Source organism: Choloepus didactylus, chromosome 3 (assembly GCF_015220235.1).
Source record: "Choloepus didactylus isolate mChoDid1 chromosome 3, mChoDid1.pri, whole genome shotgun sequence".
Taxonomy (NCBI): Eukaryota; Metazoa; Chordata; class Mammalia; order Pilosa; family Megalonychidae; genus Choloepus; species Choloepus didactylus.
The window spans coordinates 163,502,313-163,522,178 of record NC_051309.1 but is presented as its reverse complement, the minus strand read 5'-3'; the positions used below and the strand labels follow the sequence as shown (position 1 = coordinate 163,522,178).

At 36.2% G+C, this 19,866-nt stretch overlaps 1 protein-coding gene across 3 annotated transcripts in view; it reads left to right on the top strand.

The window, feature by feature from the left end:
* Positions 1-19,866, top strand: part of LRBA (LPS responsive beige-like anchor protein) — a 1,009,660-nt gene that overhangs the window by 746,217 nt on the left and 243,577 nt on the right. For all 3 annotated transcript variants that reach the window (XM_037830797.1, XM_037830798.1, XM_037830799.1), the window contains 2 exons: positions 4,396-4,511; positions 14,357-14,469. In XM_037830797.1, coding sequence (XP_037686725.1) covers positions 4,396-4,511; positions 14,357-14,469 — 229 coding nt within the window. The remainder of the gene's footprint in view (positions 1-4,395; positions 4,512-14,356; positions 14,470-19,866) is intronic.

Here is a 19,866-nt window from a genome sequence, read left to right as displayed (position 1 = left end):
TATATTCCTGATTTCAAACCTTACTATAAAGCCACAGTTATCATGACAGTGTGGTATTTATACAACATTAGGCGTATAAATTAATGGAACAGAATTGGGAATGCAAAAATAAACTCTTGGATTTATGGTGAGTTTTTTTTTATTAAAGTGTCACAAGAAATCCATGGAGAAAGGATAATCTTTAAACAAATGGCATTGAGACAATTGGATATTTATGTGTAAGAGAATGAATATCAATGCTTATGTGATGCCATATGTAAAAATTAATTCAAAATGTGTCATGGAACTTAATGTAAAAGCTAAAACTATAAAATGTCTAAAAGAAACACAGGAGAAAATATTTAAAAAGCTTGGCTTAGGTGTCAGAGTTTTTAAGACATGACCCAAAAGCATAATCCATAAAAGAAAATATTGAGAAATTGGATTTAAAGTTAAAAACTATGCTTCAAAGCATAACATTAAATAAATGAAAAGATAATCTACGAACTGACAGAAAGTATTTGTATATCATGTAACCAATAAAGGACTTGTATCGCGAATTAAAACTGAATAATAAAATAGAAACAACTCAGTTAATAAAGAAGCTGAAAGATTTGAATAATTATTTCACCAGAAGAGATACACAAATGGCTAATAAACACATGAAAAGAGGTTCAAAACTATATATTAGAACTGCAATAAGATGCCACTTCACACTCACTGGAATAGCCATTGCTGGTTGTACAATGGTATAACCACTTTGGAAAATAATTTGGAAACTTCTTAAAAAGTCGGACAAACTGATCTTTACATATTCTCGATATATAAGTCGCTTATCAGATATATGACTTGCAAATATTTTCTCCCTGTCTATGGTTTGTCTTTTAATTTTTTTATAGTGTACCTTGAAGAACAAAAGTTACTAATGTGATGAAGTCCAATTTATCTGTTTTTTCTTTTGTTGCTTGTGCTCTCAATGTCATGTATAAGATGTCATTGTTTCACAAAAGGTCATAAAGATTTACTCCTGTGTTTTCTTCTAAGAGTTTTATGGTTTTAGTTCTTAAATTTACATCTGTGTTTCATTTTGAGTTAATATTTGCATATGGTGTGAGGTAGGAGTCAGTTTTCTCTCTCCTGTATACAGATAACCAATTGCTCCAGCACTATTTGTTGAAAAGACTATTCTTTGCCCATTGCATAGACTATTTTCAATAGTCTTATTGAAAATCACTCGACTCTAAAGTATGGATTTACTTTTAGACTCTCAATTCTATTATATTGATCTATTATCTATACTTGGGCAAGTACCACACTATCTTGATTCCTATAGCTCTGCAGTAAGTCTTGAAATTGGAAGTGTGAGTCTTCCAACTTGGTTCTTCATTTCAAAATTGTTTTGGTTGTTTGGGTCCTTTGCATTTCCAAATGAATGTTCTGATCAGTTGATTAATTTCTGGGGGAAAAAAAGGCAGCTTGGATTTTGATTGAGATTGCATTGAATCGATCGTTTTAGGGAGTATTGCTATCTTAACAATATTAAATCTTCTGATCCATGAACATGGGGTAACATTCCTTTTATTTAGGTTTTCTTCTATTTCTCTCAACAATGTTTTGTAGTTTTCAGGGTACAAGTCTTATACTTCTTTTGTCAAATTTATTCCTTTGTTCATTCTTTTGATGCTATTATAAATGGAATTGTTTTCTAAATTTCATTTTTTGGATTATTGATAGCTAATGTGTAGGAATACAGTTGATTTTTGCATATTAAGCTTTATCCTTATACCGCACCTGAACTCTTTTATTAGTTCTAATAGTTTCTTGGTGAATTCCTGAGGATTTTCTATATAAAATATCTGTGAATACAGTTTGAATTCTTCTTTTACAATATGTTTGCCTTGCCTAGAACCTCTAGTACAATGTCAAATAGAGTTGGCAACAGAAGACATCCATGTCTTATTCCTGCTTTGAGGGGAAGTAGTCTTTCACCGTAAAGTACGATGAATGTGAGTTTTTTTCAAAGTGCCCTTTATCACTTTGAGAAAATTCATCTCTGTTCTTAGTTTGTTGAGTATTTTTGTCATGAAAAGGTGTTGAATTTTGTCAAATATTTTTTCGGCATATGTTGAGATGATCATACAAATTTTGTCCTTTATTACTATGGCATATTATCCTTGGTTGATACTTGGATATTAATTATACATTCCTGGGATAAATCCCTGTTGTTTCCAGTGTTTGCATTGCTTTTATGAAGGAGCAGATTTTCTTAGGTCTTTACTTTGACATTCCAGAAGTGCTTACTCTTACATTATTCTCTATTCATTTTTTACTGAGACTAATGCAAAAGAGGTGTCCCCTGAGGATGTTTAGCCTTACATCACTTTTTAAAAATTTTTATTTTTATTTTTTTTAATGCAGTTTTCTTGGGATGTATTCACATACCACACAGTCATCTGGGGTCTGTGGTCCATTGTTCATAGTAGCATCGTGTAATTGTGCATTCATGGTCACAATCAGTTTTTTTGAACATTTTCATTACTCCAAGAAATAAAAATAAGGATAGAAGTACGAAAGAACACCTAGGACATCTCATACTCCTTCACCCCCATTATTCATTTACTTTTGTCTCCCTTCTTTTACTCATCTGTCCCTGCACTGGATGGGGGGTGTGTGGGCTGTAGTGTTTTCGTGGTCACACAGTCACACCGTAGAGGCTAGGTAGTTGTACAGTCATCTTCAAGAATCAAAGATTGTGGGATCCCAAGGCCCAGGGCCTTCCCCAAGGGCTCGAAGAGTGTCTGCGCACACAGCAGCTTGCGTGACCTAGGTCAGTTAAGGTTTGTCCTATTCTTCTTATGAAATCAGGCCTCTGGCTAAATGTTATCTATAGCTTACCTCTTCCCTGAATCTCCCTGAGATTCTATTATCTCCTCCCCTCCTCCACGTTGACTACAATTGATCCCTCCCCATGTCACGAGACCCCAGCTCCTGTGCTTCATACCCATTTGAATGTCTTTGCCTTAAACTTTTGAGAAGTATCTTCATGTTGAGCTCTCAATTCGCTGCCATTTAGAGCAGCTCCTGAATCCAGGCAACATGACTTGCTTCCATTAAAAAAAGCCCTGAATAAAAAGTTCATGCCTCTGGAAAAAAAAAAATCTTTGACAAACTCGATTTATAACCCAGCATTTCCAATCTTAGGAATCTACCAAAGAGAAGTGAAAACATAATGCTCACATAAAGACAGATGCGTGAATGTTAACGGTAGCATTGTTCATAAGAGCTAAAACTGGAAACAATTTAAACATCCATCAACTCGTGAATGTACAAACAAAATTTATATTCATACAGTGGAATAGTATTCACCAGTAAAAAAGAATGAACTGCTGATTTATCCTACCACATTATGCTTAGTGAAGTAGTCTGACATACAAAAAAAGACTGCATAATGTATGATTCCATTTCTGAAGTATGCATAAAAAGCAATACATAAAGACAATGCAGATTCGTAGTTGCCTAGAACTGGAGATAGGAATGAGAATTAACTATAAATAAGCAGGAGGCAAATTTCTGAGGTGATGGAAATGCTAAAAATGGATTGTGTTAATAATTGTGCAACTGTAAATTTACTTTAAAAAAATCATTGAAATGTACATTTACAATGGGTAGTGTATGTTATGTAAATTGTACCTAAATGAAACTTTTTTTTGAAAAATATTCACATTGTCCTTGGAGGTAACAACTGTGGCCGTGTACTTCTCTTAAACTGTAGGCTATGAATATAATGACTAGCTCTGCTACCTATTTGACACTGCTACTTAATATCAGTTGTGTCATTTGGTATTTACATTTCATTAGAAGAACACAGAAAACTTGGTCTTTTACTAAGCAGTATATATAAAAAAAAAAAAGTTTTTATTAATTTATCCCATCCCATGAATAGACACCTAAATAGTTTAGAATCGACTTCCCTTTTGTTACAAAGGATATATAAATATGATATTTGAATTTACAATGTACAATGTGTTGTCTTTCAGAGATGACTATTAAAATTGATAAAGATTTGTGAATACATTTTTACTACATATTTTTCTGGTACTACATATCCTTCTTTTTAAATCAGTAAATCTCGAACAATCATACTGTTTTTAATCAACTTGTATGGAACCTGGATATTATAATGGCATTGTAATGACAGCTTACCCGTATGAATAAAACAAGTATAAAAGACTAGTGGCTAGTTCAAACATTTCTTTAACGATTAATTATAGACTAATGCATTTGTGGTATTTATCACTATAACATGAATAGAACTTTTCAGAATTATACAGATTTCATTATGAATGAATAAGAACAGATATTCATGATTTATTATTGTGATATAATTAATGTTACACTGAATACTTTTTCTTGCAGGCGTATTTCATTAGCTAGTCCACATCAACTTTTTAAAGCTTCTAATATGACCCAGCGGTGGCAACACAGAGAGATTTCAAATTTCGAGTACTTGATGTTTCTCAACACAATAGCAGGTAATCTAAAAACACACATTGACTTGTTCCAAATGATAATGATGGTATAATTAGATTATTTTGAGTACAGGTATAAGTAACTTGTTTTTATTGCATTATCAATACTAGGATAACTTACCAAGAGTGATTTGATAATAGATCTTCCAGTTTTATATATAAACAGTTGACTCCTTGAGAGAAATTGAGAATGGGTATATAAACTCTTTTCCAAAAAAAAAAAAAACTGAGACTTTACAAGTATTTAATATAGTATAAATATACTCATTATAGATTAGCAGGAATGAGTAACCATATATAATCTTAAGGACCTAGTAATAATTAGAAATGTGTTATATGATGAAACAATGAAGTACAACAAAGAGAAAAGAAAACTGTGGATAAAATATTAAGTAAAGGCATAATTATATCCCATATATGGAAATCTAAAGACCTAATACCCTGCATGAGGTCTGGAATCATGCAATGTCCTTGAAAATCACCCATTGAATCTGTTTACTTTGAAAGAAAGTTAAAGAATAGGAATCGTTAATTTTGATTTATCCTAACTAGAATAAAGAAAATAGGGAATGTTTTTATGAGACACTTGATATTCATTTCATCATACTAACATGGTTTTTATTTGAGAAGCAAAGGAACTACAAAGAGTAAGCATGTTGCTTACTTTCAGAGAAGTTATTTTGATTATGAACGTGAATGCTTACATAATTCTAGAGCTGGGGGTGTGAATGCAATAAAACAAATACAAAGCACTATGGGGGTTAAAAGGGCAGGGAGAGAGGAAGATTGTATTATATTCACCCAGTTGGTAGGAGCAAAGAAAAAATCAGGTAAAAGTTCATGTTTGTGTAAGAATGAGTATTACTTTTACTAGCTTAGGAGGTTATTGGGAAATTAGTAGTCATTCCATTGAAAACTGAAAGCTTATGCAAACATACAAAGATGGGAAAATATGAAGTGTATTTACAGAACAATTAATGTTATAGTTTGGGTGTGTGCATGTAATGAATATAAATACACAAATTAAGTATGCTTAAGGGTATAATGAGAGAAAACTAGAAGGGTAGTGTGGAAACTTATTGTAGATGATTTTGTCAATTTGAGTTATTAGCAGTCAGTTTATTAAGGAACTTTTGAAAAGTTTTGAGCACATGAGTGATATGAGAACTGTATGAAAAATGAACTTGGAGGTAGTAAGTAAGGTAAGCTGAGTGGAGAGAGACTAGGTAGAGAGCAAAGTTAGGAGGCTATTACTTATAAAAAGTAGTGAGAGCATGAACTAGAGAGGTGACAGTATGAATTAAAAAGAAGGGGGGCAGAGTAGGGAGGCAGGGCAAGATGGCAGCATAGGGAGGTGTGGGATTTAATTTGTCCTCTGGGGCAGCTACTAAATACTCAAGAACTGACTAGAACAACTGTTTGGGGGGCTGCTGTGACCAGACACACATTGTAGAGCAGTCTGGATTGGGTGAAAGAGCCAAGATCGCAGCACAGAACCAATTGTGGATTTAATTAGCAAATTTGGACTGCTGAATACAAGCTCCAGATTCAGGTAAACCCAGAGCAAGCATGAAAGGAACCTGGAGGTAGCTCCTCTGCAGAGAGGAGGTGTGACTGAGGGGGAAAAAAAAAAAAAGAAAACAGAGGTGGAGTTGAGTGAGCTCAGAATGCTGGAAAAGGGGCACATAGAGCCAGTTACCAACTCCAGCTCTTGACTAGTGAACCAGAGGACTGGGGACTGGGTCTGAATAGGATTTTTTCTTTTCTCTTTTCTTTTCTATTTTTTGCTATTTAGCATAAAGAAAGCAGCAACTTTTTCAGTTGTCAGTACTGCCCCAGGCAAAGGTGAAGCTGTGGTATGCTGAGAGACAAAGTAGCTAGTCAGATAAAGGAGATAGTTTCCTGAAGGGCTTATCTTCTCCAAGACGGGGTGTGGCAAGACCCAGCACAAGTAGTGGCTCTAATTCAGAGAATTCAGACCCCAGGGGCTGGAAAACAGAAACAGTTTAAGCCTGCCTCCACCTCAGCCTCTGACTTAACTATGCCCCTGGCAAGTACAGGGTCTGCTGAGAATAAAAGGCACCATACCACATTACCATGGTGGGGAGCTGTGGGCTGACAAGCACCACCTGCTAGGCAAGATAGGAAAAACACAGAATCAAGAGGTTTCACAGAAAAGAGTGGCACCCTGCAAGGTGTCCTCCCCAGGGAACCTTGATACTTGATTACATCCTCTTCCTGAGTCCAGGGCCTATCTTGTCTGGAAAAATCTGACTGAAGTGGGGTAGATTGCATCTGGGGAGACCCTCCTCAAAAAAAAAAAAAAAAAAGAAAAGAAAAACAAAACAAAACAAAAAACTTCCATATAGGCAGGACAAGAACCAGAAAAACAAGAGCTGGAAATTTCTGATCAGTTAAACAGAAGCTATGACAGAGATCTAGAGTAAGTTGAACTGAATGTTAATGAACAGATAGAGAACAAGCCAACCAACAAGAAAACCCTAGGTAAAAGAAAACAACCATCAGAATAAACTAATCAGGAAATCAGATACCTAGATAGACATCAGCAAAAAATTATAAGACATACTAGGAAGCACAAAGGTATGGTTCAGAGGAAATACTAAAACCTCAACTTAGATACAGGAGTTGAAACAACTAATTAAAGATGTTCAGACAAATCTAAATCTTTTCAACAAGTTGAAGGAAAATGTTGCTCAAGAGATGAAGTATATAAAGAAGACACAGGGTGACCGTACAGAAGAACTTGAAAGCTTGAAAAAACAAATAGCAGAACTTATGGGAATGAAAGGCACAATAGAAGAGATGAAAAACACAATGAAGACATACAAACAGCAGATCTGAAGAGGCAGAAGAAAGGATTAGTGAACCAGAAGACAAGACATCTGAAATCTTACACACAAACAAACAGATAAGGAAAAGAATGGAAAAATATGAGCAGGGTTTCAGGGAACTGAATAACATGAAACACATGAATATGCATGTTATGGGTGTCCCAGAAGGAGAAGAGAAGGGAAAAGGAGCAGAAAAAATAATGGAGGAAATAATCACTGAAAATTTCCCAACTCTTATGAAAGACATAAAATTACAGATCCCAGAAGCATAGCATACCCCAAATGGAATAGACTGTATAAACCTAATCCAAGACACTGAATAATCAGATTGTCAACTGTCAAAGACAAAGAGAAATTTCTGAAAGCAGCAAGGGAAGCTCAGTAAGACTATGTGTGGATTTCTCCACAGAAACCAGGGAGATGAGAAGGCATTGGTGTGATATATTTAAGATACTGAAAGAAAAAACTGCCAACCAAGAATTCTATATCTGGCAAAACTGTCCTTCAAAAATGAGGGAGACAAGAGGTTAAGTTTTAGAGAGAATCTGCAACAGTTATGGCAATGCAGCCCCTGTCAGGGGAAGAGTCCACAGTGACAATGCAGAAGAGAGGAAGAAAGAAACAGTGAGAAACAGAGGGACAGGTTGTGGAGAGATGTGAAGATGGTGGCTACTCTGGGAACATAATCTATGAAAGAGGCTGGAAGAACTGAAAACAGCTGGTTGTGAGATTGCTTTGCTGCAAGTAGGTGGCAAGGAAGTCTTCACATGCTTCACATTTAGCGTATGGATTCTAAGTTCTTTACAGTCTGGGACAGAGAGGGTCAAAATCACAGGGTTGACCATAGTAGATTAGAGCTAGCAATAAGATAAGGCAAGGTCTAAGAACTGAGCTTCACTCGTTATTGCAAAGGAGAGGCTGAACTTGCATATGATTGTGCCTAAGAGTCTCCCCCTGAGTACCTCTTTGTTGCTCAGATGTGGCCCTCTCTCTCTCTCTCTCTGACTTAGCCACCTTGGCGGGTGAACTCACTGTCCTCTCCACTACCTGGGACCCAACTCCCAGGGGTGTAAATCTCCCTGGCAACACAGGATATGATTCCCGGGGATGAATCTGGACCTGGCATTGTGGGATTAAGAATATCTTCTTGACCAAAAGGGGGATGCCAAATGAGACAAAATAATTTCAGTGGCTGAGAGTTTTCAAATGGAGTCTAGAGGTCACTCTGGTGGACATTCTTATGCACTATATAGATAACACCTCTTAGGTTTTAATGTATTGGAATAACTAGAATTAAATACCTGAAACTACCAAACTCCAACCCAGTAGTCTGGACTCCTGAAGATGACTGCTTAATAATGTAGATTACAAGGGGTTAGAGTGTCATTGTGAAAAGCTTGTGGATCACACTCCCTTTATCTAGTATATGGATGGATGAGTAGAAAAATGGGAAAAAAAACTAAATGACAAATAGGGTGGGATGGGGAGGGATGGTTTGGGTGTTCTTTTTTTGCTTTTATTTTTTATTCTTATGCTGATTCTTTCTGATGTAAGGAAAATGTTCAGAAATAGATTGTGGTGATGAATGCATAACTATATGATCGTAATGTGAACAGTTGATTGTATACCATGAATGATTGTATGGTATGTGAATATATTTCAGTAAAACTGAGTTAAAAAAAAACACTGAGTTTTGGCACAATGTAAATTTCTGGTTTCTTCATAGGAACTGATATGGCCTAATCTTTCTTAGACTATTCATGTACCAATTTGTCTGATTTTTTTTAACTATGCTAGGTTCTCCAGAATGGCACTACTAAATACCAAGAAAAACTTTCTAAGATAGGCAGATCCAAGTATTTTCTAAAGGGCCAGACAGTGAATATTTTAGCTTTGAGGGCCATATGGTCTCTGTTGCAACCATTCAGTGCTGCTGTTGTAGTGCTAAAGCAGCCATACACAGTATGTAAATGAACAGATGAGATAAGTTTACAATAAAATTTTATTTACAAAAAAAAAATGAGGGAGAGTTTAGAATATTTTCATACAAACGGACACTGAGAGAGTTTGTGAACAAGATACCTGCTCTATAAGAAATACTCAAGGGGGCACTACAGGCAGAGAGGAAAAGACAGGAGAGAGAGGTTTGGAGAATGATGTAGAAATGAAGACTATCCATAAGGGTAAAAAGAGAGAGAGGAAAAAATAAAAATAAAATATGACATAAAATCCAAAAGACAAAATAGTAGACAGCAGACATTACGTTGTGTGAAATTAGCCAGAAAGAAAAGGATGGATACTGTATGCTCTCACTAATATGGAATAACATTGATGAGCGAAATTTGACAGTTGAGAACACAAGTTATTAGGAGACAGAAAAAGGTTAGAGATTGGGTATTTGATGCTGAAGGAGTACAGAAGGTACAACAGGATTGATTGTGTAGATCCAGAAATGGAATGGATAGCATAATAGTGTGTGATTGTAACACAATGTTGTAGGTACTCTGAATAAAGATGAATGGGAGTACAGTTGAAAGAAGAAGGCTAAGGGCAGGTATGACACCAGAGGAAAGGGAAGATAAAGCCTGGGATTATATAATTTAGCAAAACCTAGAGTGGTCAGTTATGGTGATGAAATATACAAATATAAGAATGTTTTTACATGAGGGAGAACAAATGAATGTCAACATTGCAAGGCGTTGAAAATTGAATGGTATAGGGGAAAAATACAATCAATGCAAACAAGGGTCTGTAGTAAACGGTCACATTGTAAGATGCTTCCATTAATTGTACCAAAGGCAGTATACAAAAGCTAAATGTCTATAAGAGGGGGATTTAAGGGTGTGATATGGAATTCTTGATGCTGGTGATGTCTGATCTTTTCATTGTGTTTTATTTTTATTTTTCTTCTATCTTTTTGATTTTTATTCTTCATTTTTCCCCCACCTTTTCCTCTTTCTTTGGGGAAGAGATGGAAATATCCACGTTTAGATGTGGTAGTGAATGCACAATTATGTGATTATACTGGAAATCATTGATTGTTTACTTAGGGTGGATTGTATGGTATGTGCATAAAACTTAAAAAAAATACAAGGATACAAGTGCTGGAGAAAATGGGGAGAGAGGGAGGTACCTATTCCCTGTTGGTAGGGAAATAGAATGGTGCAGCCCATCTGAAGGGCGGTGTGGTGGTTCCACAGGAGGCTAACTGTGGGGTTGCCATATGGTCTTGCAACCCCGTTATTGGGTGTATACTTGGAAGAACTGAGAGCAGGGACATGAGTGGACATTGCACCCTGGTGTTTATGGCAGCCATATTCTTGATACACAATGGATGGAGGTGGCCTAAGGGTACATGGACTGATAAACGGAAAGGTGAACTGTGTTGTATATATACAATGGAATACTGAGCTGTGGCAAGAAGAAATGAAATTGTGATGTATGCACCTAGGTGCATGGACCTTGAGGACAGTGTGTTGAGTGAAATAAACCAGAATCGAAAAGACAAACCTTATAACGCCTCACTAGTATGGACTAACTATAATGTATAAACTCTGAGAATTGAATCTGAGAGCATAGGTTATCAGGGAAAAGCTTATGGTAAAGGTTCCTAGATTGTAGGCTCTTACAGCAGTCACAACTATTGATGAGTTGTAATGGTTATCTCTAAATTATGAGATGCTGAGCTGGTCGGTCCTTGTAACTTCGGGTATCTATGTGACACCTGATACTCATAGCTAGAGTTCAGCAGCTATGAATGTCAGCATTACCCCATACAGCAACTGTGAAAGAAGCTGAAAAAGAGATCAGACTTCAATTACAGATATGAATGAAATGGACTTGATTAGAATTAGGTAAACCAGACTAAAGGGAAAAGGATGATATTCACTGCGTTTTAAAACCCCAACTTCTGTGTGAGACCAAAGGAAGAGATGTTTATTTGGTGCAAAATCTGTACTTTCTGTAGCATGCTACATAATTTAACCTGTATGGTCAGTTTATTCAAGCACCATAATTACATGGAACTTTGAATAGGAGGCAAGATCTGGTTGGTTTGTACAGGTTAGTGTGAAATCCCGATACATCTCAGAGTTATTTGGGCAAAGAATGAAAAGTATTTGCAAAGCTCCCTTGAGGGACTGGGGAAATATGTGGAAACATTAAACTTCTCCACCTAGGTAATCCCTGATATTCTCACCATCATTGGAGACTACCATTGTAGTATGACAATTCCTTGATCTTGGGGCTTGCCCTTATGAAGCTTGTTACTGCAAAGAAGTGGCTAAGCTTACTTACAATTATGCCTAAGAGTCACCCTCAGAGAACCTCTTCTGTTTCTCAGATGTGGCCTGTCTGTCTCTAAGCCCACTCAGCTGGTAAACTCACTGCCCTCTCCCCTACATGGGACATGACTCCCAAGGATGTAAATCTCCCTGGGACTGTGGGACATGACTTCCAGGGATGATCCTGGACCCAGCATCGTGGGATTGAGAAAACCTTCCTGACTAAAATGGGGAAGAGAAATTAAACAAGGTTTCAGTGGCTGAGAGATCTCAAATGGAGTCAAGAGGTCATTCTGGTGGGCATTCTTATGCACTATATAGATATCCCTTTTTAGGTTTTACTGTACTGGAATAGCTAGAAGTAAATACCTGAAACTATCAAACTGCAACCGAGTAGCCTTGATTCTTGAAGATGATTGCATAACTATGTAGCTTACATGGTGTGACTATGTGATTGTGAAAACCTTGTGGCTCACATTCCCTTTATCCATTGTATGGACAAATTAGTACATAAAAGGGAGACAAAAAGTAAATGAACAATAGGAGGTAAAAAGGAATATGAGATGTTTTGGGTGTTCTTTTTTATTTTGATTTTTCTTCTTATTATTTTTTGGAGTAATGAAAATGTTCAAAAAATTGTGGTGATTTATACACAACTCTGTGATGATACTGTGAACAATTGATTGTGCACTTTGGATGATTGTATGGTATGTCAATATATCTCATTAAAAAATAGAAACAGTAACTTGTTTGTATATACCCTAGAAGGTGGCATTAATCCATATGTTATTTGAGATCCCTTTTATGCAATTATCAATTTGCAGGCATTCAGTAACTATGAATTGAGTTTAACTTAATGAAAGTTTGACCACACTGAGAAAGTGCATACTCTTTTTTTGTTGTTGTTGATATAATGAACTTTTGATTATTTCAGATTAGTTAAGCAGATGTGTCAAGATGACTATTTTATTGTTTACTAACATCTCAATCAGTAGGAAAGGGAACTGGGGTCAAAAGAGGAGGGGGATGAAAGAAGACTGCATTTTGCTAAGTTTAGTTATTTTTTTCCTGGGAGAAATTAAAATTATTGACAGGAATCTGTAACATCCACATGATTATCTGTGAATTAAAATTGTCCTTGTTATTCGTGTTTTCTAAGACTCTTTCCAGATCAGTCAAGGAGGAATTTAACTATGATTTTTCAATAGGCCCTAAGCCCAAGATGAATAGAATAAAATAAAATGTTAAAAATATATTATAAAAAGACCTATATACCAAGAATCTATGCAGAGAACTACTTTATTATTCATCTTTGTTTTGATACGATGTCAGTATATATTTGAGAAAAAAATGATTGGAGATTATGGAATATGCATTAAGAGAATTAAAACAATATTAGTATACTTGTCTCTCTTTTATTTATGAAGTCTGTTGGCATTGCTTTTAACTAAAAATAGTTTACACACTAGTAAATAGTTGAGTTGATATTTCAATGCCAGCATTTTGATTCCAGAAACAATGATCTCAGTCATTATGTTGCCTCTGCAGAGTGGTGATATCCAGAAAACTGCTGTACATAAGTAGAAGGTCTACTTCATCCTTTGCTTTATTCTTATTTTCAGTAGACCTAAATGTGTTAATTACTTAAGTTTAGAAGAGGTATAGAAGAGTGTGTGGCAGTATTTGGCAATGATGGAAAACAGCATTGATGATGCTGTGTATTATATTCAGAGGATCATAGAATTTGAAAGCCACCACAGAAATTATAGAATTTTTAGTACAGTACCCTCATTTTACAGATGACTAGTAAATGTCTACAGGGGTTAAGTCAGTTGTACTTGGCTGGTTAGTTGGCTGGTGGTTGCTTGGTTGGTTAATTATTGGTAGAGAGAGGATTCTGATTTTGAGAAAAACTCTACGAGCATAGCAAATTGCTTTTCTAAAGTCTTAATGAAGAGTATATTATTTGATACAGGCTTCAAGTAGTGAAAAAACAGTAAAATTTTGTTTGTTTGGGCACAAAAAATTTCATGCAACATTATTTCTATAGCCCTAAAAATAAGAAACATCATAAAATGCTCAGCATTTTAGCTATCAGTTAAATGAACTGGTCCTTCCATAGTGCAAAATACACTGTGATAGTCAAAACAGTGAGGCAGAGCCACATGTTCTGAAGAGGAGGAGCTTATAAGATTAAGTCAAAAGAGCAGTTCTTGTAAAGTTTTGTAAAATTTAAGTGTCATGATGGCCAGAAAGGCCCAGAGGGACACCGCACTCTTAACCACATTGCTTTCACCTTGTAGGCAATGGGTTGATGCTGAATGGAAAGAGGAGGAGCGAATGGACTGTTTATGCACTTGTGTATTTATTAAATGTTTACAAATAAAACATTGTTAGGTTCTGTGTATTATCAAAGCATAAACTTGGGGACAAGACTGGATTCGAATATGGTTTAACTATTACTAATTGGTTATTTTGGATAAGTTACCTGAACTTTGTGCCAAAATTTTTTTCATCTGTAAAAAGGGAATGATACTAATTTCATAGGGTTGTTCTGAGGATTAAATGAGATATTGCATGGAAAGCACTGAGAACAATGTCTGGCACTTGATAATTGTTAGTTGTTCTTGTTATTTTTAGTACTTTGATTCTTGAATCTATCATTTCATGTTATTATTCTAAGTTAATAAGTACTATTTTTTTGTCCTACCAGGACGGACTTACAATGACTTAAATCAGTATCCAGTATTTCCCTGGGTTATCACTAATTATGAGTCAGAAGAACTAGATCTTACCTTGCCAAGCAACTTCAGAGATTTGTCCAAGGTAATTTTTTCATTAATCATCTGAAATATTATTGTCCTGCATATAAAAAATAAATGTGATATTCTTACATTATTTTCCCCTTCTATATCTTTTGAATATAATGATAAATTTAATTTGTATTTTTAAAATGTTTTCAATGTTCTTAAATTTAAAACAGTGAAAAATTTAATGTGCATGATAAACCTGATAATTTTAAAATTTAACAATATTATATTCGCTTTTCCATATACATTCAAGAAAACATTATCCCCAAATGTCAGTTTTTCCCTGAGGGTGTTAAGTATTTGATGGAACATGAGGAAAATCATTGTAATTTTTTAGTAGAACTCTTATATAAAGCCAAATTTTTTTTTCCAGTTATTTTTTTTCCAGTTATAAGGTATTAAAATATTTCATTTGTATTCAATTTGAAAAATTCAAAACATATAAAGAAGAAAATAAAAATTACCCCTAATTTACCACACAGCAATGAGGAATAATTATATTTTGTTTATTTACTCTTGTCTTCTTTTTATGGATTGGGGTCATTTTATATATACTGTGATTTAACTTTCTGTAATTATTTCCCCATATCTTCAGATAATCTTTAAGAATTTTTCTTTTCTGTCCTGGTTTATCTATTATTAGAATATCCAAAATCACCATTTTGGGATATAAAATAAAGTGTATTTCTTTTTGTTTTAGCTTTTTCTCATAGAGAATTTCGAGAATATACAGAGAGACAAAATAGTGTAATTAGCTCCTCCCATATACCGGTCACCCTACTTCAACAGTGATCAGTTCAGAGTCTCTCTTGTTTCATCTTTATTCTCATATTCTTTTCCCCTTCCCGTATTTCTTTGAAATGTTATGCATAACAGACTATGCATATTTCAACATGTACTTCTAAAAATAAGGTCTCTCTTTTTTTAAGCACGACCATAATGCCATTAGCAAACCTAAAATATTAACCATTATTCTTATTGTCATCACATCCTGATAGGTATCAAATTTCCAATTGAATTACAAATTTCACGATTATTTTAGTTTGTTTATTCAAATCAGGATCCAAATAAATACCACACATTACAATTGGTTGCTGTTTCTTAAGTATATTTTAATCTATAGATTTTATTCCTCCACCTTTTTTTTTCCCTTTCTAATTTATTATTTGAAGAAACATATTGTCTTATCAATTTTCGCACAGTGTGGATTTTGCTGATTGCATCACTGAGGGCTAGTCTAACATGTTCCTCTGTCTTCTATACTTCTTATAAATTGGTAGCTGTTTCTAGAGACTTGGTAAAATTCAGATTCAATATTTTTGGCATGACTGCTTCATAGGAGTCTTCTGTCAGAGGCATTAATACCTGCTTTACTTCTTTTTTGTGATGTTAGCAGCCACTGATAATCACTTCCTGCTTTTATTAGTTCAGTAAGCACTTCAAAATAGTAGTATTTAAATTGTCAGTTCTTCCTCATTTATTATGAGAGACACTTCCTTCATCTTCCATTAGGTTATCCAATGGTGCATAGAATAAGAAAGGCAGGATAAAAGCTTATTTTTTTCTCTTTATATGCCAGTTTTCAAAAGAGCAAGTTGGTTCCTAGCATCCTCCAATGGTGGCCAATTACCTTTTTAAAAATATCTTTATGAACTCAAAGATTTATGTGTATTTGATGCTTTACTCTATTGTGGTTACTACCCTTATGGATTTCAGTTGTTCATTCTTTGACCAACAGGAGCTTCTTCAAGTTGGTCCTGAGTCATTTTAACACAATCTGAGTAGTCTTTGATACCTTCCATGCTCTCTGATATGACAAAATGTTTTAGTCTTCATCCTTACACTTCTGGATTCATCCATTTCTGTAGGGAGCTCTGGTTCCTTTTACTGGGAAATAATATCTGGAGACCACAGTTTGATCAAGGAATGCTCATTGCTTCTGTAAGGGGGAGTTAAAAAAAATTGTAAGATGAAATGCATCATGATTCAAACTGATTCCTCCAATTTAAATTTAGGGTCTTGTTTTCTTTAATGGATAGAGTACTGAGTCTCCCCCTGATTTGTTCAGATTGTCTGAAGTCCAATCTTTCTCCTAAGTAATTTCTGGGAAGACTTGTTAACAATGTTTACCCACAAGTTTTACTCGGAAGTTCTTTGTTGCTTCTCCCCAGTTTGTACCTTGAACAAATGTTGCTCCCTTATCTCTCTGTATCACTCTAAAAGTGCTCAGAACTCAAGGCTTAATACTCCAAGAATATGCAAAGTCCTTTCCCTTAATTCTTTCCAAGTCCAATTTAGGCCACAGTGAAATATTTAAATAAATATTTTCTGAACACCCAATCATAGCAGAAGTTCGAGGCTCTCCGTGACTTATAGCTGCAATCTGAATTTCAGTCATTGCCTAGTTTCTGCAGATTCCTACATGACAGATACCATTCACCATATCCAGTTTCCTTCACTAAGTAAGAATCCAGGGCTTCCATTTTTCTGACTTCAGAGGTCAGGGAGAGTTCCCTTCTTTACCCATTCTAAGGTGTACCCTTTTTTTGCCCAGGCATGATTAACTTTGGGAATATCCTTTTCCTTTAGGAGAAACTTCCACTCTATCCAAAGGATGTGATCTGCTTCTTTATGCAGATTAGACAATCACAGTAGTCAGCAGTGATGTCAATACAAAGGTCAGCATTTTCCTCATGACAGACAAGGGTGTTCAGGATCTGGCCATTGCCTGTTCTCTTCCCACACCTTCTGTCTCTGCTTCAACTTTGCTACAGTCATCTGAACCTTTAGTATCTCATGTTCTCTTTCACCTCTTGTACATTTGTGTTACTCTTTCCTTTATCTAGAAACCTGTATTTCTTCTTTGTATTTCTCTGGTACTATCTGTATACTTCTTTATAATTCATTTCACAAAGTATTATAAGTCTAACATTTTCTGTTCTCTGTGCCCTGTTAAGTGAAATCACCAAATATAGAGGTTATGTTTTGTTAATTTTTCTGTCTCTGGTGCCTGGTATAATGCTTAGAATAAATAAATCATAGCAGTTCCTATGTCTGCTTTTTTACTTTTTGAAGAGCGTTTTAATTTTCAAAGGAAAGCCTTGCATATAGGTACCATTTTGTTCTAAATATCCTGTAGTATTTTGCTGGTATCTGTAGAACATTCTAGTTTAATAAATGAGGACTGTATTAGTTTAACTTGTATAGTGAGCCATGCCTAAGTCAGTAATAAAAACTGGACAACTCTGTAATTCTGAGACTGTTATATCCTATTCTCTTTCCATTGTTTGAATTTTATGTACATAAAATTAAAAATCTCACTTTTCATGATTTGTTTTAGAGTATAAAATTTGCTTTACATAATTTGACTTGCATTTAAATAGAAACTCTTTCTACAATGCTAGAAGAATTTCTTCCTTTAAATAAAAACAAGCCCTCTAGTTGCAAGTCTATTTAAGCATATAGCGTCTTAAGATTTTTTTTTATGCTATAGAGGATTTTTTGGTAGATTCTTTAAGATGCAATGGGTATTAAGATGGATTGTAGGCATGGCACATGTTTTTGTCTTGATGTAACAGCAATTAATGTGGCAGGTGGAAGGCTATTTGAATATTTCTGTTGAGGCTGTGTTTCTCTTTTCTGCCATGATTGTACTTGAACAAAAAGTCCCATAAACCCTGTTACCTTGTCCTACTGCAACTGTTTCTTTCCAACTGCCACCATTCCCTGTTCCTTGTTTTAGTTCTCTGTCCCACAAAAAGTCTTACATGACCAGAAAAAATCTTCCAAGACATTTTTTTCAATTATGTAGGCTACTATAGAGGATTCTATGAATGATTTTTTCTATGTGACTTTATATTTAAGTGAGTACATTGAAATAATATCAGCAGAAAACTATTGCAGATTGTTAAAGAAAACCAGGAACCCTTGTTAAAATTGGATTTTATATGTATGGTACAACTCTTTCTAAGGAACTTGACAAATGCTTCTCTTGGGTAGGTAAAATATTGTTTTGACTAATGCCTTTATAACTTCTTTGCTGTAAATGGTAAATAAGGCTATTTTTATGCCCCATTGATTGATTGATAGTAACTTTACTTTTTTTAAATTTTGTTATGATAAAAGCTAAAGAAGGGACCTCGAACCTAAGATGGCAGCTAGGTGAGACAGGGCAAAAAAACACCTCTGTGAAAAATACTAGATAAAAACCAGAAAGTGACCCAGAACACCACTCCCAGAGTAGCATCAGCCAGACAAGGTCTGCTAAATCCACAGGGAACGTGCTTTTGGTGAAACCAGGAGCCTGCATTCTGAAACGAGTGAGTAAGCCAGCTGAAAGTCCTTGGCCGCGCTGCGGTGTGGGGAAACAGTGGGCTGGCGTTTGGAGACGGAGTAGTTCTTTAAAAAGAAAAAAAAAAGCCCGGGAGCGGCTGCAGATACAACGGGGAGAGCCGCGCAGTGAAGCATGGTGGGAGCGGGCTGGGCTAACTTCTCGTTGTCTGGCGTGGAGGATACCCTTCCCACACCTGCTGCTGATTGTCTCGAGACCAGAGGAGCAGAGGGGAGCCAAAAGGAGAAAAAAAACTGCATTCCTTGCAGCCATCTCCCCAGCGGGCAGGGGACGCTCCTGCCCAAGGCCAGACCCACAGCCCAGAGCCATGCCAAGAAACCCAGTGTGACTAGGACTCTTTTCCGCAGCACTACACACACACCATAATATCGACCATGGACAGTGGCCTTTAATGCACCCACGGCTGATTGTCCCGTAGCTGGGAGGGCAGAGCTGTGCGCAAAGTGGGAAGTTAACACATCCCATTCAACCGTCTTTGAAGCAGGCTGGGAGCGCCCCTGCAGGACCCAGCAACCCAGGGCTTCCCTGGTGAGCCAGTGGACACTAGTTATGTGGCACAGCCCTCCCTCAGCAGAGGTGCTGGAAGAGCACAGCTGGGAAGGGGGAACCACTCAGAAATCCCAGGGAACCTACGCCAATACCAAGAACTTGTGGGTCAGCGGCAGAGACAATCGGTGGAAAGATTGAAATGAAGGCTTAGGCTCCTGCAACAGCCTTAAATCTCCAGGAACACCTGGGAGGTTTGATTATTAAAGCTGCCCTGCCTGCCTAACCACCCAGACACACACCCCACATTCAGGGTGGACAGCACCAGCAACACACACAAACTTGGTGCACCAGTTGGACCCCACAAGAATCAGACTCCCACATACCACAAAGATAAAGTTGGGGACAACTGACTTCAGGGGAATAGGTGACTCACGGACGCCATCTGCTGGTTAGTTAGAGAAAGTGTATGCCACCAAGCTGCAGGTCTGTCAAATTAGGGATTAAGTAAAGCAAATGCCAAGAGGCCAGAAACAACAGAAAATCTTAAAGCATATGATAAAACCAGACGCTATG